This window comes from Geotrypetes seraphini, chromosome 6, assembly GCF_902459505.1.
Source record: "Geotrypetes seraphini chromosome 6, aGeoSer1.1, whole genome shotgun sequence".
Taxonomy (NCBI): Eukaryota; Metazoa; Chordata; class Amphibia; order Gymnophiona; family Dermophiidae; genus Geotrypetes; species Geotrypetes seraphini.
The window spans coordinates 3,115,434-3,138,516 of NC_047089.1; the positions used below are offsets into that span (position 1 = coordinate 3,115,434).

Consider the following 23,083-nt stretch of genomic DNA (forward strand, 5'->3'; position numbering starts at 1 on the left):
CAGAGTGCTGCCCTTTGGTCTCGCATCATCACCCAGGGTGTTCACCAAGTGCCTGATTGTGGTAGCGGCCTTTCTCAGGTCCCACAACCTGCAGGTGTTCCCCTACTTGGACGATTGGTTGGTGAAAGCAACTACATCCCCGCTCGTGCTGCAAGCCACTCATCAAACCATCTCTTTCCTCCATCTCTTGGGGTTCGAGATAAATTACCCCAAGTCACATCTGCTTCCCATGCAGCGCCTTCAGTTCATCGGAGCAGTTCTCGATACCAATCTGATGAGGGCGTTCCTTCCTTCCGACCGGCACCGGACCTTGCTCCACCTCTGTCGGCAGGTGCTTCTTCATCCTTCCATTCCTGCTCGACAAATGATGGTCCTCCTGGGCCACATGGCCTCGACAGTCCATGTGATTCCCCTGGCGCGGCTCCACCTCAGGATACCTCAATGGACCCTTGCCAACCAATGGTCACAGACCACGGACCTTCTTTCTCATCCCATCTCTGTGACATCATCTCTTCAGCAATCTCTTCAATGGTGGTTGAACTCCTCAAATCTTTCCAGGGGTCTCCTTTTTCATTTACCCCCTCATTCCATGATCATCACCACAGACGCCTCCCCCTATGCATGGGGAGCTCACATAGGGGATCTACGCACCCAGGGACTATGGACTCCTCAGGAGCGTCAACATCACATCAATTTCCTGGAGCTCAGAGCCATGTTTTATGCTCTCAAGGCCTTCCAGCACCTTCTCTACCCTCAGGTTCTTCTCCTATGCACAGACAACCAAGTCGCCATGTACTACATAAACAAGCAAGGCGGCACCGGATCTCGCCTCCTTTATCAGGAGGCCCTCCGAATCTGGACCTGGGCCACGGCCCACAATCTTTACCTCAAGGCTGTCTATATCCAGGGCGAACAGAACTCCCTGGCCGACCATCTCAGCCGCATCCTTCAACCTCACGAGTGGACCCTGGACCCTCCCACACTCCACTCCATATTTGCTCGCTGGGGCACCCCGCAGGTGGACCTCTTTGCAGCTCCTCACAACCATCAGCTGCCCCAGTTCTGTTCCAGACTCTTCTCTCCACATCGTCTGGCCCCGGATGCATTCCTGCTCGACTGGACGGATCAATTCCTCTATGCCTTTCCTCCACTGCCTCTAATGCTGCGGACCTTGTTCAAACTCCGCAAGGACAGGGCCACCATGATTCTCATCGCTCCCCGGTGGCCTCGACAGCACTGGTTCTCCCTCCTGCTTCAGCTCAGCTCCAGGGAGCCCATTCCTCTTCCTGTGTTTCCTACTCTACTTACGCAGCGGCATCAGTCTCTACTGCATCCCAATCTGTCTTCACTCCACCTGACGGCTTGGTTTCTCTCGGGCTGACCTCTCCGGAGAATCTGTCCCAGCCTGTCCGTCGCATTTTGGATGCCTCCAGGAAGCCCGCCACACTCCAATGTTACCACCAGAAGTGGACCCGCTTCTCTTCTTGGTGCCTCCTGCATCATCACAATCCCACCTCCTTGGCGGTGGAAACTGTACTGGATTATTTGCTCTCTCTGTCCAATGCCGGCCTCAAGTCTACCTCAATCAGAGTCCACCTCAGTGCAATCACTGCCTTTCATGAGCCTATCCTCGGAAAACCTCTTACGGCTCATCCTCTGGTTTCCCGGTTCATGAGAGGCCTCTTCAATATCAAACCACCTCTACAGCCTCCTCCTGTCGTCTGGGACCTGAATGTGGTTCTCTCAACCCTCATGAAACCTCCTTTTGAGCCTCTTGCTACTGCCTCGCTCAAACTTCTCACTTGGAAGGTGCTTTTCCTCATTGCCATCACCTCTGCCAGGAGGGTCAGTGAGCTGCATGCACTGGTCGCCGATCCACCGTTCACTGTTTTTCACCATGACAAGGTGGTTCTGCGTACCCATCCTAAATTCCTCCCCAAGGTGGTTTCAGCCTTTCACCTCAACCAGTCCATTGTGCTGCCTGTCTTCTTCCCAAAGCCCCATTCTCATCCTGGGGAACAGGCGTTACACACGCTGGATTGTAAGCGTGCCCTTGCATACTATCTTGACCGTACTAGGGCTCACCGCTCCTCTCCTCAGCTTTTTCTGTCCTTCGATCCAAACCGTCTGGGTCGTCCTGTCTCTAAACGAACGCTGTCCAATTGGCTTGCTGCCTGTATTGCGTTCTGTTATGCTCGGGCCGGCCTCTCACTGGAAGGTGCTGTCACGGCCCACAGGGTCAGAGCTATGGCTGCTTCTGTGGCTTTCCTCCGTTCCACGTCTATAGAGGAAATCTGCAAGGCGGCCACTTGGTCTTCAGTTCACACATTCACTACTCACTACTGTCTGGATACCTTCTCCAGACGGGATGGACACTTCGGCCAATCTGTGTTACAAAATTTATTTTCCTAAATGGCCAACCATCCCCCCTCCCTCTCTGTTAGCTTGGAGGTCACCCATACGTTAAGAATATGCTGCCTGCTTGTCCTGGGATAAAGCACAGTTACTTACCGTAACAGGTGTTATCCAGGGACAGCAGGCAGATATTCTTAGGTCCCACCCTCCTCCCCGGGTTGGCTTCTTAGCTGGCTTATCTTAACTGGAGACCACGCACTCCTCCGTCGGGCGGGAAGGCACTCGCGCATGCGTGGTGCGGACAACTAGAACTTTCTACTTGAGAAATGTCCGTACCGGGGCTCCGTCGGTGACGTCACCCATACGTTAAGAATATCTGCCTGCTGTCCCTGGATAACACCTGTTACGGTAAGTAACTGTGCTTTTTGTGGAAGGGACAGATGAAAACAAGTGTCCAGCTCCGAGACAGTGTGAGAGGTGTGAGGTAGCAGGTGAGTAGGAAAGGTTGGCAGTCAGGGAACATGAGGATGAGTTATTCTGGTAGGAGCTGTCGGCCTCTTTAAACCGATGAGGCTCACACTTGAAATGGTGTCTTTAAGTATGCTTTTGCTCAGGGGGAGGTGAGAACACAGCAATGTTCTGGCACTTGCCTAGCTAAGTGAACAAGGTTAGGACAGTCCTATCTGGCTGCTTAACTTTGCAGGCCTTGGCTTGAATATGGCCAGTACCTGCCTAATGCCTGGCCTTTCCAGTTCCTGAATTCAACCTGCGTGGTTAGAGCTGATAGTCAATGGCACTGGGGATACTCAGCTCAGCAGATTTTATTTGGGCTGGAGCCTCTTTCTTGTCACATTGGGCCCTTTGGGTATATGTAAATTTAGGTACAGGGAGTCCCTGAGTTACAGTCACCCGACTTAAGTACGACTATCTATATGGGAAAAGAAGGGATTGTAGTGCTTAGTAATTGGCATGGATAGGGGGAGTAGATGGGCCAAGAGTCTTTATCTGCCTTCATCGTATGTTTCTGCATGTTAACATGTATAATAAAATACTCTCTTTCTCCAACAGCATGAGGGCACGTCGTCAGTCCAAGAAAGTTTCTCGACATGTGTGCACTTTCCCGAAGGGGCTGTGAGGATAGTGGAGACATCGTGCTGCTACTCTTCAATTCTTGACTGAGGAAATACTCTCCAAGGAAGAAACCAGTTGTAGGTGCTGGTAAGTTGTGATTTCTTTCTTTCATTCTTTTTTTTGCCTAGTTGTGTTCAGCAGGATTTGATGCTTTGTGTAGGTGGTATGTGATGTTTGGCTGAATACATATTTTCACTTAGGCTAGGGTTTCAGTCTTTTTGAAAATTCAGATCTACTACATATAGACCAGTTCTGGCTGTCAAGAAGCTTGAAGCTGAAAAAGGAGCTAGACTCAGGCAGACATATAGGGGGTATTACAGTGCGGTGTCGAGGATATAGAGCAGTATTTGTCAACAGGCGGTACACTTGTTGGGGGTACGTGGCTCTGGCCGCCACCAAGGATATTGCCTGCTTGCCCTTTGAAGCTGCCAGTGGAGAACCCTACTTCCTGTCCTCCACTCTCCTATTGAAGCCGCCGCAGAGGATCCTTCCTTCCTGTCCTCCACCCTCCTGTCAAGTTGCTATCGGATATCCCTCCTTCCCGCCCCCTTCACGAAAGCTGACCCAGAGGGCTTCCCTCCGATGTCAGAGCTGATGTTGGAAGAAAGCCTTCTGGGTAAGCCGGGGGAAGTATCCCAGTTACTTCCTTCTGCCTTCAGCGGCTCTCGTTGCAGGGACGCATAGGCAGTGGTTCACAAGCTGAACGTAGCTGACCCAAAAACCTTCTCTCCGACATCAGAGTTGATGTCAGAGGGAAGGCTTGTGGGTCAGCCACATGCAGCATGTGAATTGTTGCCTGTGCGTCCCTGCAAAAAATACCACTGAAGGCAGATGGAGCGAATGTGACTCAAGCAAGGGAGAGAGGGGACATGATCTGGAAGGAAAGGGGGGGGAAGGAGCACTTTGGGACATGGTCATATAATAACCCTAATCCTAAAAAATTGTTAAGAATCTTCAGCCCTAGTAACTAACTACAGGCCGGTAGCATCCATTCCATTTATTGTAAAAATAATGGAGGGATTGGTACACGTGTGTACCCAACTGATGGATTACCTTAATCAGTTCTCTCTCCTACATGAAACTCAATCCGGTTTTAGACCGTTATTCAGCACGGAGACAGTACCGTAATTGCGGCTATTTTAGACAATCTGCGCCTACTGTTTAGCAAGGGCTTCAATGCCCTGGTTATGCAATTCGATATGAGTTCAGCCTTTGATCTGGTAGACCACGGGAAAATGCTACAATGCCTAGACGCTATTGGTATCAGGGATGAAGTGTTGAACTGGTTTCGTGGCTTCCTTACATCCTGCACCTATCAAGTACGCTTCAATTATGAGCTCTCCGATACCTGGAGCAATCCATCCGGTGTGCTGCAAGAATCACCACTATCCCTATTGCTTTTCAACATCTACATGGCCTCACTGGGCATGCAATTAACCCAGATAGGGATAAAAATATTCAGTTACGCAGACGATTTTATGATTATCATCCCATTTGCTGACTCCATCTCGGAAACCATTCCCAAAACTTCAGAAGCTATAAACGTGATGGAGCAATGGATGACGGACTTTAAGCTCAAACTTAATTCAGAAAAAACGAAATTCTTCGTTGCTTCATCTCATCCGCTTGACACCAAAATACCTCTATTTATCAATGGACTTGGCTACCCTATCCAACCCTCCCTGGATCAATGCCTAACCATGAAAGAACAGGTGGACTCATTAATCAGAAAAGGTTTTTTCACTCTCTGGAAACTCAGATCCATCAAATCATATTTCGATACGTTGGCATTCAAAACCCTGGTTCAAGCACTCGTACTAAGTCTACTTGACTACTGTAACATCGCCTACTTATCAATTTCCCAAAAGAATATGCAACACTTACAATTAATTCACCTGCATTCACCGTGGGCCTCATCTGGGGCAGCCTCCTTGGAGCGGCTGGGGCACGGGCAGTGTGTCTGGGAGGGAATGCATGGATGGGAGAACATCGCAGGGGAGGAGACATAGGCATCCTGGGACTGTCTGCTAAGTCTCTTCCCTGAAGAAGCCCTTTCTGGAAACGTCAATCGCTCCTCCTAAACTTACTTGCTCCACTTCATCACTGACGCTGAAACCGTGGATTGAAGACAAAGTTTTATTTTATTTTTCTTTCCAGCTTATGATTTATCTTTAATCTTATCTATTGTTTTGCCTTTTGTCTTTGTTTTGTTCTATTTCTATCATTTAAATTTCTCCAGAATTCTACTGTTCAACGGCTCCCCCTTCTGCTTCTATTCCTTTCTCTCCTCTCTTCTACCTTCCAAAGTATTTAGATCAATGCTGTCTTGTTAAAATGTTTATTTTATTTTTATTTTTCCTCTAACTCTACTTTTCACTTCTCTATTACCCTCCAGGTACTTTAGTTAGATTGTGAGCCTTCGGGACAGTAAGGGAATTTTTCAAGTACCTTTCTTATTTCTAATCTTAATGTATATTTTCTGTAAACCGCTTAGAACCTAACGGATGTAGCGGTATATAAGAAATAAATTACATTACATTACATTAATGCAAAATGCAGCAGTCAGACTAATCTTTGGGCTAAAGAAGTTCGATCACGTGACACCCTACTACCGGCAGTTGCATTAGCTACCGATGGAAGCACCCTTAAAGTTTAAGTTCTCCTACTTCTGCTTTAAAGCACTATATGGACTTGCCCCTAAATACATAACTGACCTTTTCTCCTTCTCAACCAACAGACACAAGAGAAGCTCACATTCCAACTTCATCTCCCCCCCCAGTTAGAGGTTGCAAACCTGGGGAGAGGAAGAAGCGATATGGATTGCTCTGAAAAGAGAAGATGGAACTTCTATCTACGTGGGTGTAGTCTACAGACCTCCGACTCAATCGCAGCAAATTGATAAGGATCTGATTGTGGATATCCAAAAGTTTGGAAGGAAAGAGGAGGTTCTGCTGTTGGGAGATTTCAACCTGCCGGATGCGGACTGGAATGTTCCGTCTGCGGAATCGGAAAGAAGTAGGGAGATTGTGGATGCCTTTCAAGAGGCTCTGCTCAGACAAATGGTGACGGAACCCACAAGGGAAAAAGCGATATTGGATCTGGTCCTCACAAATGGAGAGAGTATCTCTAATGTTCGAGTGGGTGCTCACCTGGGTAGTAGCGATCATCAAACGGTTTGGTTTGATATAACGGCTAAAGTGGAGAGCGGCCGCACGATACTTAAAGTCCTAGATTTCAAACGTACGGACTTTAATGCAATGGGAAAGTACCTGAAGAAAGAGCTGTTAGGATGGGAGGACATAAGAGAAGTGGAAAGACAGTGGTCTAAGCTGAAAGGAGCGATAAAAATGGCTACGGACCTTTATGTGAAGAAAATCAATAAAAACAAAAGAAAAAGGAAGCCGATATGGTTCTCCAACCTAGTGGCTGAGAAAATAAAGGCGAAAGAGTTGGCGTTCATGAAATATAAAAAAACCCAAGAAGAGGAGAGCAGAAAGGACTACAGGGTGAAACTGAAAGAAGCCAAGAGAGAGATACGTTTGGCGAAGGCACAGGCGGAAGAACAAATGGCTAAAAATGTAAAAAAGGGAGATAAAAATTTTTTCAGATATATTAGTGAAAGGAGGAAGATAAAAAATGGAATTGCTAGGCTAAAAGATGCTGGGAACAAATATGTGGAGAGTGATGAGGAGAAAGCAAATGTGCTAAACAAATACTTCTGTTCTGTGTTCACAGAAGAAAATCCTGGAGAAGGACCGAGATTGTCCGGCAAAGTTACACGAGAAAATGGAGTAGATTCTGCGCCGTTCACGGAGGAGGGTGTTTATGAGCAACTTGAAAAACTGAAGGTGGACAAAGCGATGGGACCAGACGGGATCCATCCCAGGATACTAAGGGAACTCAGAGAGGTTCTGGCGAGTCCTATTAAAGACTTGTTCAACAAATCTCTGGAGACGGGAGTGATTCCTGGGGATTGGAGGAGAGCGGATGTGGTCCCTATTCATAAAAGTGGTCACAGGGATGAAGCAGGAAACTACAGGCCGGTGAGCCTCACTTCAGTTGTTGGAAAAATAATGGAAGTGTTGCTGAAAGAAAGGATAGTGTATTTCCTTGAATCTAATGGGTTACAGGATCCGAGGCAACATGGCTTTACAAAAGGTAAATCGTGCCAAACGAACCTGATTGAATTTTTTGATTGGGTGACCAGAGAGCTGGATCGAGGACATATGCTAGATGTAATTTATTTGGATTTCAGCAAAGCCTTTGATACAGTTCCTCATAGGAGGCTGTTGAACAAACTTGAAGGGCTAAAGTTAGGACCCAAAGTGGTGAACTGGGTCAGAAACTGGCTGTCGGACAGACGCCAGAGGGTGGTGGTTAATGGAAGTCGCTCGAAGGAAGGAAAGGTGACTAGTGGAGTCCCTCAGGGTTCGGTGCTGGGGCCAATCCTGTTCAATATGTATGTAAGTGACATTGCTGAAGGGTTAGAAGGAAAAGTGTGCCTTTTTGCAGATGATACCAAGATTTGTAACAGAGTAGACACCGAAGAGGGAGTGGAAAATATGAAAAAGGATCTGCAAAAGTTAGAGGAATGGTCTAATGCCTGGCAACTAAAATTCAATGCAAAGAAATGCAGAGTAATGCATTTGGGGATTAATAATAGGAAGGAACCGTATATGCTGGGAGGAGAGAAGCTGATATGCACGGACGGGGAGAGGGACCTCGGGGTGATAGTGTCCGAAGATCTAAAGGCGAAAAAACAGTGTGACAAGGCAGTGGCTGCTGCCAGAAGGATTCTGGGCTGTATAAAGAGAGGCGTAGTCAGTAGAAGAAAGAAGGTGTTGATGCCCCTGTACAGGTCATTGGTGAGGCCCCACTTGGAGTATTGTGTTCAGTTTTGGAGACCGTATCTGGCGAAAGACGTAAGAAGACTTGAGGCGGTCCAGAGGAGGGCGACGAAAATGATAGGAGGCTTGCACCAGAAGACATATGAGGAGAGACTGGAAGCCCTGAATATGTATACCCTAGAGGAAAGGAGAGACAGGGGAGATATGATTCAGACGTTCAAATACTTAAAGGGTATTAACGTAGAACAAAATCTTTTCCAGAGAAAGGAAAATGGTAAAACCAGAGGACATAATTTGAGGTTGAGGGGTGGTAGATTCAGGGGCAATGTTAGGAAATTCTACTTTACGGAGAGGGTGGTGGATGCCTGGAATGCGCTCCCGGGAGAGGTGGTGGAGAGTAAAACTGTGACTGAGTTCAAAGAAGCGTGGGATGAACACAGAAGATTTAGAATCAGAAAATAATATTAAAGATTGAACTAGGCCAGTTACTGGGCAGACTTGTACGGTCTGTGTCTGTGTATGGCCGTTTGGAGGAGGATGGGCAGGGGAGGGCTTCAATGGCTGGGAGGGTGTAGATGGGCTGGAGTAAGTCTTAACAGAGATTTCGGCAGTTGGAACCCAAGCACAGTACCGGGTAAAGCTTTGGATTCTCGCCCAGAAATAGCTAAGAAGAAAAAAAAAAAAAAAAAAAAAAAAAAAAAAAAATTTTTAAATTGAATCAGGTTGGGCAGACTGGATGGACCATTCGGGTCTTTATCTGCCGTCATCTACTATGTTACTATGTTACTATGAAAAAACACCATGAACACCTTCTCTCACATCAAGCAACAATATGGGGTAAAGATCTAGAACAATTGCTATATTCCACTACTTATGAGGAATCTAGGAAGCGTCTAAAAACACACCTGTTCCTAAAGTATCTAAACAACTGATCTCTCACTCCTTTCTCCTCAACAATGGTTTTCTTGTCCTACTAATCACTTTCTTCCACCTCTCTCAAGCTCAATCAACTTGTACCTTCGCTTAATCTTTGTAAACCGCGGTATTGCTGTATATAAACTGTTATTATTATTATTATGATTTTGAGACAAAGGCTGGAAGGCATAAACTCGGAACACAGAAGAAAGGGAGGGGGCATGAACATGGGACATGGGAGGGAGGGAGGAAGGGGCACTAACTTGGGACATAGGAGGGAGGAATAGAAAGGGAGAATTGTTGGGCATGACCGTGTGAGTGAGAGGAATAGGAAGAAAAAGGAAAATTGGGCATAGAGAGAGAGGAGTTAGGTAGAGATGCATGAGAGAGAAAAATTTTGGCTATGGTTCTGGAGAGGGAACAGAGGGACAGATTGAAGGATGCAAGGGGGAGGAATGTTGGGCATAGTGATGGAGGGAGAGATGTGGCATTCTGCTGAAGAGAGTTGATAGAAGGAGAAATGGGCATGGGGCTGGTGGGCAATGCTGAAAAATGCTGCACATGATCCGGGGGATGAGAGAGGCAGAAATGTTGGATGTGGCAGTAGAGGGGGTGGGAGAGATACACCTTGGATTTCTCTCTCTCTTTCCCCACTCCCTTTGCAGCAAGGGAGGGAATGAGAGATGGACAATGAGAGAGAGAGGGAGACATATTGCCTATGGGGGTGGAGGAGAGAGGATAAAAAGTTGGACTCATGGAGGGACCGAGAGAGATGTTGGTTGGGGAAGGGAATGAGGTCTGGAGGAGAGGAAGCGTGCAGGAGGCATAAAGAAAGAAATGTTGGATGCACAGTCAGAAGGAAGTGCAACCAGAGACTCATGAAAGCACCAGACAACAAATATTTTAAAGTTATCTGCGTTGACCTCTTTGAAAAAAAAAAGAATATAAATGATAATTAACATTTTCTTTGCATACTATATGCTTTGTGTTTTTTTAATTTTGTGGTTATCATTATGTATTAAGATTATATTGTGTGTATATGAAAAATGGATGGAAGAAATTGCATTACAATTAGTACTATTATTATGGGGGTGGGGTCTGGGGCGGAGCTTGGGCGGGGTACTCTGTTGATATTTGTTAGACTTAGGAGGTACTTGGCTTGAAGAAGTTGAGAAACACTGATATAGAGGCTTTTGGCAGGCAGTGGTGTTACATTCTATCTATCTCTCTTTAGAGGGTGATAGTTATTCAGCTTTTGAAGGGCTTTTTCTCTCCTACTCCCCTAGATGGTTCTCAGAATCAGGGGTAAAGAACAGATAGCTGAGGTGGGCTTAGGAAGGAGAAGGAAGGCAAGCTACAGGCTTTGGGTAGCCATAATCCCAAGATCAATCCAGAGCTAGTGGGTTATGTCCATAGAGGACTCAGAGGCAATGGATTCCTCGATCTCTAGCAGGTGAAATACATAGTCACATTCCATACATAGTAAAGACCTGAACGGTCCAACCAGTCTGCCCATTAGTTTCCTGAACAATGCACGGACTGATTGTTAGACCCTGTCTCCTTAGTCTCAGTAGCACCCTGGGGGTGCTTTTCGGTTCAAGTGGCCTTCCACTGGCTCAGACAGTCTAGTGTTGTTTTCAATGTGGGCCTTGGGCCGCTGCAGATCCTGCTCTTTCTTCCCATTAGAGACAGGAGCCTGTTGAGAAAGTGGCTCACAGCCCAGCCCCAAGTTTGGATTGGAGCTCTTCAGCGGGAATGGAGCTTGCGGAGCCCGGAACAGCTTTCCCCTCTGACACACCCTTCTAGGGCTCCTTCAGCTCTTGAACACTAGAATGAAGATCCTCTGTTTCCTCCGGAGTTGTTCATGCACAAAGCTTCTTCAGGAAATATGTTCTGCAGATTTTATGTCTCTCACATTGAGCCACCTTCTTCTAAGAAAGAGACTGGAGCCTCAGTTTGATTGAGATTGTGTCTCTTTATTTCTGAGACCCCCTCCAGGGATTCCTTCTTCCTTCACCTCCTTTCCCTTTAGAATTAGAGAATCCCTGGAAGATGGAGAGATTCTAAATGATGAGAGAGATGATCTTTCAGTGGACCATATGTTAGAATATAAGAACATAAGAGTGGCCATACTGGGACAGACCGAAGGTCCATCAAGCCCAGTATCCTCTTTCCAACAGTGGCCAACCCAGGCCACAATTACCCAGCTAGATCCCAAGAAGTATTCTTGTTATCTTAGGAATAAGTAGTGGATTTCCCCAAGCTATCTCAATTATGGTCTATGGACTTCTCTTTTAGGAAATTATCCAAGCCTTTTTTAAACCCTGCTAAGCTAACGGATTTCGCCACATTTTCCAGGAAAAAAATTCCAGAGTTTAATTACACGTTGTGTGAATAAATATTTTTTCTGGTTTGTTTTAAATCTACTACTTAGTAGCTTTATCGCATGCCCCCTAGTCATTATTTTTCAAAAGAGTAAATAAGAGATTCACAGCTACCTTTTCCTCTCCACTCAATATTTTATAGACCTCTATCGTATCTTCCCTGAGCCATCTCTTCTCCAAGCTGAAGAGCCCTAGCCGCTTTAGCCTTTCCTCATAGGGAAGTCATCCCATCCCTTTTATCATTTTCATTGTTCTTTTTCTGTACCTTATCTATTTCTTCTATATCTTTTTGAGATACGGAGACCAGAATTGCACACAGTATTCAAAGTGTGCCCATACCATAGAGCAATACAAGGGCATTATAACATTTTCATCTTTGTTTTCCATTCCTTTCCTGATAATTCCTAACATTCTATTTGTTTTCTTAGCAGATGCCACACATTCCTCCAAACAAGTAGAAAACCTACTATCCTTTCTCGAAGCCTTAACATGCAAGATCCAAGACCCACAAACCACCCATGAAAAAGGTCACCAAATCAACATTGCAGCCTTCATGACACAACAGCCCTTGTTCCCAGATATTCAGACATCAAATGGAAAGTGGTCTCGATCACTATGGTCAGATCACTACACACACTTCTTCAATATCAATTGGGCCAAAAGCAAATCCAAACCAAAATCCCAAAAACTAACCTACAACTCACGTAAACATATCGACCCCTCCAAATTCTGGTCAAAAACAGACAAATTAATCCAAGAATCTAACCCCAAAGACTTCATTTCAAAATGGAGCAGCTTAAGTAAAGCCACCTTAAATGAGCTAGCCCCAATACAAACAAAAACCAGAATCAACAGATGATCTGACAAATGGTTTGACAACGAACTACTCCTACTCAAAAGACAATGCAGACGACTTGAAAGAAAATGGAGGAAAACCAACCAAGAACCCACAAAAATCACATGGAAAATACTCATCCTACAATACAAGCTACAATTAAAAGAAAAAAGAAAAATGTACTACACCAACCTAATAGGCAGAGAAACTCAAGTCACTAAAAAACTATTCCAAATACTGAAAACTCACAGACACCAAATCCTACCTGGCCAATGATAACACCCCTCCCCCCTCAGCCACCACGCTAGCAGAACACTTCAAAAATAAAATCACAAATGACAGGACCAACCTCGCTGGTAACCCAACTCTCCTAGATAAGATCACTATAATCCCCTCAGACAAAGAATCAACAGCAGCAGATAGAACCTGGTCCCTCTTCCCCACTATACAATGATCAGACTTCAACAAATTCTACAAAAAATACAGACACCAGCCTGTGACCTAAACCACTGTCCTCCATATCTACTAAAAAATGCCAGTATCAAATTCCGCTCTCCTCCTACAATGGACGCAAACAATTCTCACAGATGGCCTTTTCCCACAAGACCTCAGCGAAATCGTCGTCACCCCTATCCTAAAAGTCCCCAAAGGAGCAACAGATCAACCTTCCAAATACAGACCCATAGCATCAATACCACTTTATGTCAAAATAATGGAAGGCCTAGTAACCAAATTCCTCACTGACTATCTAGAAGACCACAACATACTCCACCATACACAATCTGGCTTCAGAACCAATTATAGCACTGAAACACTACTAGGATCCCTCCTGGACACAGCTAGACAACACCTCAGTACAGGAAAAAAAATATTCCTCATACAACTAGATCTAACCACAGCGTTTGACCTGGTTGACCATAACATTCTTCTACAAATTCTGGATACAATTGGTATCACAGACAAAGTACACACATGGTTCCAAGGATTCTTAAAGACCAGATCCTACAGAGTAAAATCAAGCAGCAAAAAGTCAGAACCCTGGTCCAACCCCTGTGGCGTACCTCAGGGATCCCCTTTATCCCCCACACTCTTCAACCTCTACATGCATCCCTCGGCACCTTTGTAGATAAATCAAACATAATCTCCTACAGCTATGCAGACGACATCACCATTCTTCTCCCTTTTGATCAACCAACACCCTCCATGTCATGATCACAAACTGAAACTAAACTCAGACAAAACAAAATTCATTCTCCTAGAAAATGATAAGACCCCATCCATAACAAACCCAGTAATCAACTCAACCACATTCCCTATGCAAACCACTCTAAAACTACTGGGAATGACGATTGACAGGTGCTGTACCATGCAACCACAAATCAACAAAATAATACAGAAATTCTTTGCAATCATGAGAAACCTAAGACAAGTGCGAAAATTCTTCGACAAAACTCAATTCCGGATCCTAGTCCAAGCCCTAATGCTGGGTCTACTAGACTATTGTAACATTCTCTATCTACCCTGCCCTGTGACCATGATTAAACAACTGCAAACAATCCAGAACACAGCCCTGAGACTCATCTACTCTCTGAGAAAACACGACCACATCACCGAGGCTTATCTCCACTCACACTGGCTACCAATTCAAGCAAGAATACAATTCAAGTTCTACAGTCTTCTATTTAAAACCATGAATGGAAACAGCCCAATGTACCTAAACAACCGTCTAATCCGAACCACCTCAACCAAACAAAGGAGAACCCACGCTCCATTCACATACCCCCCAATCAGAGAAGTCAAACGGAAAAAACTGTACAATGGCCTCCTGGCCACACAAGCAGCGAGATTAGACCATCAACTCTCTACTTTGCTGATAACGACCCCAGAATACAGAACATTTAGAAAAGAAATAAAAACCATACTTAAAAAAACAACAACCCTGATACCCAACAATCGAAACCAACCTAACGCCACAAGAACCACCTCATCTCTACGAACCAATCTATCTATTCTATAATTCCTCTGGAAATGGCCAGATAGATCCTTTATGTAATCCACCTTGAACCGCAAGGTAAAGGCGGAATAGAAATCACTAATGTAATGTAATGTTTCAACATATCCTCAATGATTTCACCCAGATCCTTTTCCTGGGCAGTGACTCCTAACACAGTACCCAGCATCACATAGCTATAGTTCAGGTTCCTCTTTCCCAAATGCATCACTTTTCACTTTCTCACATCAAACGTCATCTGCCATTTTGATCCCCAATCTCCCAGTGTCACAAGGTCCTCTTGCAATTTTTCACAATCCTTTTGCAATTTAACAACATTAGCAAATTTAATTATCTCACTAGTTGTTTCCATCTCAAGATCATTGATAAATATGTTAAAAAGCAGCGGTCCCAGCACAGACCCCAGGGGATCCAACTATTTACCCTTTGAGAATATTGACCATTTAAGCCCACTCTGTTTTCTGATTTTTCAGCCAGTTCTTAACCCATAATAAGACATCACCTCTTATCCCATGACTCTCTAATTTCCTCAGAAGTCTTTCATGAGGTGCTTTGTCAGATGCCTTTTGGAAATCTAAATACACCATATCAACCAGCTCACCTTTATCCATAGCTCTACCCCCTTTTTCCTGAGAAGTTAGAGAAGCTAAAACTTCCCACGGTTGATTTCCTAGTCATTGTAGTGATTTAGAAGACTTCTGTACCCATACAGAGAGGTCCTGTTCTTAAGAATATGCAGGACCGCAAAATCAAAGTGACTCTAAAGATGTCCTTTGAAGTGGCTGTCTTGTGCCTTCAAGCTACTATAGCAGGTTTTTATATGGCCAGAGCTTCTCTCCATCTTATCCAGCAGGCAGCTGATCTGCCCTTGGAATCAGGCTCTCAGCCTTTCAACTTTCCTACCCTTGAAGCTAGGTTAGCTTATATGCCTGATCGTCTCCAATTTACTTAGAGCTTCAGTGAAAGAAATTTTGGTCTCTGTGAGCTGCCTTTCCTGACTCAGAAATTGGGTGGTGGATGTGGCCTCAAAATGCACTGTGACAAAGCTCCTGTTCTGGGGTAAATTCTTGTTTTGGAGAAGACCTGGAAAAGCTTATTAAGGACTCAGGGGAGTCTAAGTCTCATCTTGTGCCTGAAGACAAGCCTGCCCACCGCTCTTCTCAGTCTTGCTCACATTTTTGTGAATCTAATCTAATCTTCTATTTTTGTGTCGCTCATACCTAGGTATGAGCCAAACTTCACTGGCTCCCAGTGATTTCCAGAATCCATTTCAAATGCTCCTGCCTGGCTTTTAAGATCATTCACGGCATCCTTCCTCCCTTAATCCCACTATCTTATAACTCCTCGAGTCCTGACTCTACCAGACCTGCCCAAAGGTATAAACTATCCTTCCCCTCTCTACACGGTATTCGCTATGCAGGCAAACTGGGAAAATCCCTTCTCTTCAGAATCACAGGTCTTTGGAACGACCTTACTACCCCGCTGCGTAACCTGGGCTCCCTCCAATTATTCGGCAAGCAACTGAAAACCTGGCTTTTCACTAAAATGTAATTCTATCCCCCCTTACTCTTCTCTTCTATATATAAGTTCATGTAAACCTTTTTTTCCTTCTTTTCCTATATTTTAAGTTCTTGCAAACCGTGCTGAGCTCCACATCCGTGGAGATGATGCGGTATATAAACTTAAGGTTTAGTTTAGTTTAGGTAGGCTGAATCTAAGAGTACAGACCACAGGGCAGTCGTCGACCTTTTCCATATCTCATTATCGACAAAAACAGTCTTCCTTTCATGGATTCAAGAAAGCTGGAGGACAATTTTCTTGGGCTTTCAATTCTCTATCCTTCCTTTGCAATGAGAGTGTGCAAGATCACTCCTTAGACACACTTATCAACAGTCACTTTTCACAAGAAATGGACCCAAATTACTTCAGATCAATGGATATCTGAGATGATCAGAGAAGGCTAAAGCTGGAGGTTTGCCTACCCCCCTCATAGATTTTTTTGGGAATCTTTTCAAGGAGCACTGACCAATAAGTGGTGTAGGACACCTTTCAAGATCTTTTGCATTGAGGAACAGTTTAGCCAGTTCCATCTTAGGAGAGAGATCTGGGAAGATATTTCATATTCTTGGTTGTTCCCAAGAAGGAAGGCTCTTTCCATCCCATTCTTTTCCTGAAACATGTGAACAGGGCACTAAAACTAACACATATCAGAATGGAAACTCTTTGGTCAGTGATAGGGTTATTTCAACCCAGGGAAATTCCTCACATTTCTAGATCTCGGAAGGCATACTTTTACATTCCAATTTGGCATTTGCATCAGTGTTTTCTGAGCTTCAGGGTTATTAGAAGGTGTTTTTCAGTTCCATGTCATGCCATTTGTTCTCTGCACAGCAAACAGAACCTCCAAAGTACTGATGTTAGTGATGGTTTTCCTTCGTTGTCAAGGAATCAGCGTTCTTCCTTATCTGGCTCATTACGGCTGCTTCTCATCAGGAGAGCTTGGATGTCACACCCAGAGTGGTGTCCCTTCTGCTGTCCTTAAGCTGGACAAGTCCGTTTGTCAAAGGGTCATCTCAGTCTTGAGAGTATCTATGACTTTGCTTCAACACTCAAGAAGGGAAGGTGTTCCTTCCATTTGCCAAGATCTTCAAACTTCAGTCTCATATTTGATGTCTTTTGCACCTTCCCACCCCTTGAATGTGGGACTCTATACAAGTTCTGGGATCAATGGCAGCAGCCTTGAATGTTGTACCTTAATCCAGAGCACATAGGAGACCACTTCAGGCATTCCTTCTCAGTTGCTGGTCTTCAGTTCAATCTTGGCCATCAGTTCAATCTTGGCAATCTTGGATATTGTCTGACTGCCTCCTGCCTGATCAGGCCTAGACATTTTGGGCCTGATTCTATAAACGTTTCTAACTGCATCTAACTTGTAGGCGTCGGTCAGTGCAGTTGTCAGTAAAACCGCTAGGTGCTGCTTGTAGAGTCATGCTTAGGCATTTAAGTGTCGCTAGGAATCCTTGTGGTAAGTGCCAGTATTGCTGGTGCCTAAGTCAACTACGCCTATTCTCCGTCCCTAAACATGCCTACTTTTCAGTAGTGCCGCCCGGTATTCTGCGTGTAACCCTAATTAATTCATTTTTCAATTTTCAATTATTTTTTTAATGGCGTGGTCAATTACCACACCAATTAATCCAATAAAAAAGAAAAATGGGCACGAGTTTTAGTTAGGCTTTGCTAGGCGTCCGTGATTAGGGCTTGTAGAAGCACCTAACCTAGGCACCATTTATAGAATCAGACACTTCAAGCTGGTGCCCCCCATATGGGCCAGCTTTGAATGTCTTTGTCTGACTTAGCTGGAGACAGTAAGCATTAAAAAAAAAAGAAGAAAAGTGCACCACTGCTGACTGTATATCTTTATTTAGTGTCAGAGGTCTTCAGCAGTTGAGGGCTTTACACCTCTTTTAGCCTTGTATGTTTATAGTATTTAGATTTCGATTCTCTTCCTTGTCCTGCAGGTGGATGGAAAATGAACAGAGAGATGAAAGACCTTGGCCCTTGTACTTTAACACTGGAGCCTCAGGTGGTGCTTCCAGAGGACTCCAAAGACATTTTCCCCAGTACTGAGCAGGAGCAAACCTGGGAGTGTCGGCAGCACAGACACTCTGCAGGAGAGGAACAAGAGCAGAGCAGGGAGGTGAAAAGAAATGTCAATAATGGGACAGGCTTCAGCACAGAGCAGGAAGGGGTGCCAACATATGCTGCAGCGTGTGACAGAGCGGTTACCAGTACGGCAACTTTAAGCATGCCACAGGTCATCCAAGCTGAAGAAAGAGCATGCACACCTCCTCAGCCTGGGAAGACCTACAAGAATAAAAAGGTTTGCAAACTCCAGCAAGGGATGTGTACGGGCGAGCGAGCATTTCCTTGCAGCGAGTGTGGAAAGAGCTTCCTACGGGGCTCCGATCTCATGAAGCACATGAGCACTCACAAGGGAGACAGATCAAACATCTGCAGAGTCTGTGGTAAGGGCTTCCGGCGGCACACCTCCCTCATCATCCACGAGCGGATCCACACGGGGGAAAGGCCGTACCAGTGTGCAACGTGTGGCAAGAACTTCATCCAGCGCCAACATCTCACCACCCACGTGAAGACTCATACTGGGGAGAGACCCTTTCTGTGCATCGAGTGTGGGAAGGGATTCAGGTGGCGGTCTGAGCTTATTAAGCACCAGCGAGTTCATGCTGACAAGGTAGGCCCAGTCTTAGCAAAGCTTGCACCTATTTCATTTATAAGTAGATGTCTAAGCTGGCTAGAGAGCAGGGTTGTAGAGGGAAAACATGCCATTTGTACTTGCCTGTCTGTGGGATGCATGCCAATAGACACGTAGAAAAATACCATACAATACCAGTCCGGTCTGCCCGTCCAAATCGACAGCCCAGTCATTATAACCATTTTTTCCTCAAAAATCCTTGGTGCCTGTTGCAGGTAACATAAGAACATAAGAATTGCCGCTGCTAGGTCAAACCAGTGGTCCATCGTGCCCAGCAGTCCGCTCACGCAGCGGCCCCCAGGTCAAAGTCCAGTGCTCTAAATGAGTCCAGCCTCACCTGTGTACATTCCTATTTAGCAGGAACTTGTCCAACTTTGTCTTGAATCTCTGGAGGGTGTTTTCTCCTATAACAGCCTCCGGAAGAGCGTTCCAGATTTCTATCACTCTCTGGGTGAAGAAGAACTTCCTTACGTTTGTAACAAATCTATCTCCTTTTAACTTTAGAGAGTGCCCCCTCGTTCTCTCCACCTTGGAGAGGGTGAACAATCTCTCTTTCTCTACTAAGTCTATTCCCTTCATTATCTTGAATGTTTTGATCATGTCCCCTCTCAGTCTCCTCCTTTTAAGGGAGAAGAGGCCCAGTTTCTCTAATCTCTCGCTGTGCGGCAGCTCCTCCAGCCCCTTAACCATTTTAGTCACTCTTCTCTGGACCCTTTCGAGTAGTACCGTGTTCTTCTTCTTGTACGGCGACCAGTGCTGGACGCAGTACTCCAGGTGAGGGCGCACCATGGCCCGGCACAGCGGCATGATAACCTTCTCCGATCTGTTTGTGATCCCCTTCTTAATCATTCCTAGCATTCTGTTTGCCCTTTTTGCCACCGCCGCGCATTGCGTGGACGGCTTCATCGACTTGTCGATCAGAACTTCCAAGTCTCTTTCCTGGAAGGACTCTCCAAGTACCGCCCCGGACATCCTGTATTCGTGCATGAGATTTTTGTTACTGACATGCATCACTTTACACTTATCCACATTGAACGTCATTTGCCATGTTGATGCTCATTTCTGTTACTTTCTTCATCTTCACCACTTCTGCCCATTCATTAGTTTTTCTTTCTTTTACCTACATCCTATGAGCTAGAATCTAGAGCCTTCTTTCTGCCTGATTCACATGTACTTATCCGTTGGAGGTGTTCCAATATCTCTGTTGTATCTCCTCTTTCCCATCTTTCCTCCGGAGTGTGAGGGTTCCAGCCCGTCCAGAACATGTACAAACAGATGTCTAGATAGGCATCACTAAGTCTAGAGGTTGAACACATCTAATCGTTGGTCCTAGAACTCACAAACTCCCTTTATGTGCTTATTTACTGATAAGAAATGTGGATCATCAGAAGTTTATTCACAAAAAGAGAAGGAACAAACTCTGCAGCAAACCAAGACGGATAGAAAAAGGAGCAGAGAAGAGCAGGCCTTCACACAGACATGGTTGTCATTAAAGTAGATCTTTCAGCTTGAAGGTCTGGTCTTCTCTGCTGCTGTTTGCTATCCTTCTGAATTATATACTGTTCCAGCACAGTGAAGGGGAAGGGAGATCGAGTCGTCCCCCTTCACTGCACCGGAGGAGCAACGCGTTCGGCGGTTTGCCCCGCCCCCAGCAGCCACTTCGGCACCTGGCCTGCTTTTCCAGCCCTCTTAAGGGCTTTGCAGACCGGGCCATTCTTCCCTGTTCCAGCACAGTGAAGGGGAAGGGAGATCGAGTCGTCCCCCTTCACTGCACCGGAGGAGCAACGCGTTCGGCGGTTTGCCCCGCCCCCAGCAGCCACTTCGGCACCTGGCCTGCTTTTCCAGCCCTCTTAAGGGCTTTGCAGACCGGACCATTCTTCCCTGTTCCAGCACAGTGAAGGGGAAGGGAGATCGAGTCGTCCCCCTTCACTGCACCGGAGGAGCAACGCGTTCGGCGGTTTGCCCCGCCCCAGCAGCCACTTCGGCACCTGGCCTGCTTTTCCAGCCCTCTTAAGGGCTTTGCAGACCGGACCATTCTTCCCTGTTCCAGCACAGTGAAGGGGAAGGGAGATCGAGTCGTCCCCCTTCACTGCACCGGAGGAGCAACGCGTTCGGCGGTTTGCCCCGCCCCCAGCAGCCACTTCGGCACCTGGCCTGCTTTTCCAGCCCTCTTAAGGGCTTTGCAGACCGGGCCATTCTTCCCTGTTCCAGCACAGTGAAGGGGAAGGGAGATCGAGTCGTCCCCCTTCACTGCACCGGAGGAGCAACGCGTTCGGCGGTTTGCCCCGCCCCCAGCAGCCACTTCGGCACCTGGCCTGCTTTTCCAGCCCTCTTAAGGGCTTTGCAGACCGGACCATTCTTCCCTGTTCCAGCACAGTGAAGGGGAAGGGAGATCGAGTCGTCCCCCTTCACTGCACCGGAGGAGCAACGCGTTCGGCGGTTTGCCCCGCCCCCAGCAGCCACTTCGGCACCTGGCCTGCTTTTCCAGCCCTCTTAAGGGCTTTGCAGACCGGGCCATTCTTCCCTGTTCCAGCACAGTGAAGGGGAAGGGAGATCGAGTCGTCCCCCTTCACTGCACCGGAGGAGCAACGCGTTCGGCGGTTTGCCCCGCCCCCAGCAGCCACTTCGGCACCTGGCCTGCTTTTCCAGCCCTCTTAAGGGCTTTGCAGACCGGGCCATTCTTCCCTGTTCCAGCACAGTGAAGGGGAAGGGAGATCGAGTCGTCCCCCTTCACTGCACCGGAGGAGCAACGCGTTCGGCGGTCTGCCCCGCCCCCAGCAGCCACTTCGGCACCTGGACTGCTTTTCCAGCCCTCTTAAGGGCTTTGCAGACCGGGCCATTCTTCCCTGTTCCAGCACAGTGAAGGGGAAGGGAGATCGAGTCGTCCCCCTTCACTGCACCGGAGGAGCAACGCGTTCGGCGGTTTGCCCCGCCCCCAGCAGCCACTTCGGCACCTGGCCTGCTATCCAGCCCTCTTAACCCTTTCCGCCCCCCCTCGGCGAATACCTTTTCTTCCAGCGAGACACCATTACCACAGCCCAAACCAGAGACAAACCAGAACCAAAGAATCTCCCTCTACACAAACAAAATGGAACATTACATATACAAAACCACACTTGCCATCCTAATACTTTCACTACTCATTTCCAACTGGCAAACCACAGGATATCACCTATCACCCATCCCAATTCTCACAACAACCTACAGGCAACCACAACCACCCAGAAAAATCCACACCACGAGAACCCTAACATCCTGCCCACTGACCAGCCAAGACCACATTCCCACCACCTGGGGAAAAAGACCTCCACCAAAGCACAAGACCACTACTCAAAAACAACTCACATCACCAAAAAATATCCTCTACCTTAACTGCAATCCTAATTCCAACACAAAATATACCTCACTAACCTGTGCCTACATGAATATAAGATCAATTAGCCCAAAAGCAAACCTAATCAAAGACTGGCTGACTGAAGAACAACTAAGCTGTCTATTCCTAGCCGAAACCTGGCTAACATCCAATTCGGACCCATGCATAACCGAATTCTGCCCCAAAGGGTACAAATTAGAGCTGGTTTGTCGAGAAAACAAACGAGGGGGAGGACTAGCTATTCTAGTACAAAACAACCTCAACCTAAAAGTTCTACACAAACACTCAACCCCTCACTTAGACCTTCTTGCATGCCAACTCTCCGACAACACACTCACAGACACCCTGAACTGTCTATTATGCTACATCACTCCAGGAAAATGGAACACCTCAAAACTTGAACTCGAAGAATTCATATTCCAGAACTCTCTAACCTCCACATACAATCTGCTCCTAGGAGACATCAATCTCCACCTCGAGGACCACACATCCAAACAAGTAGACGATATACTCTCATACCTCGACGCCCTATCCTACCAGATCCTCAATCCTGAACCCACACACGAAAAAGGCCACCAACTTGATATAGCAGCATTCACGTCTCATAACCTCCACACCCCAAAAATTCATATCACCAATGGTACCTGGCATCCCTCTCTTTGGTCAGACCACCACAAATACACTTTCACCATCAACTGGCCTCAAAATAACACAAAACCCAAGCCACAAAAAACAACCTTCAAATCTAGACAGAAAATTGAGCCTGCCACATTCTGGGATAAAGTTGACCCTATAATCGCCCCCACCGACCCAACTGACTTCGTAAATCACTGGCGCATCCTAAGTGAAACAACCTTGAACGAGCTAGCCCCTGAAAAAACCAAACATAGAACCTACAGATCCTCAGACAAGTGGTTCGACTCCGAACTCCTCCTACAAAAAAGGCACTGCAGACAACT

At 46.3% G+C, this 23,083-nt stretch overlaps 1 protein-coding gene across 8 annotated transcripts in view; it reads left to right on the top strand.

Annotated features, from left to right (window-relative positions):
* Nucleotides 1-23,083, top strand: part of LOC117362615 (zinc finger protein 585B-like) — a 70,633-nt gene that overhangs the window by 8,548 nt on the left and 39,002 nt on the right. For 7 of the 8 annotated variants that reach the window (XM_033949242.1, XM_033949246.1, XM_033949248.1 and 4 more), the window contains exons 2-3: nucleotides 3,424-3,573; nucleotides 17,997-18,730. In XM_033949242.1, the coding sequence (XP_033805133.1) occupies nucleotides 18,008-18,730 (723 nt within the window). In that variant the 5' untranslated portion in view covers nucleotides 3,424-3,573; nucleotides 17,997-18,007. The remainder of the gene's footprint in view (nucleotides 1-3,423; nucleotides 3,574-17,996; nucleotides 18,731-23,083) is intronic. The other variant, XM_033949250.1, reaches the window with a different exon arrangement.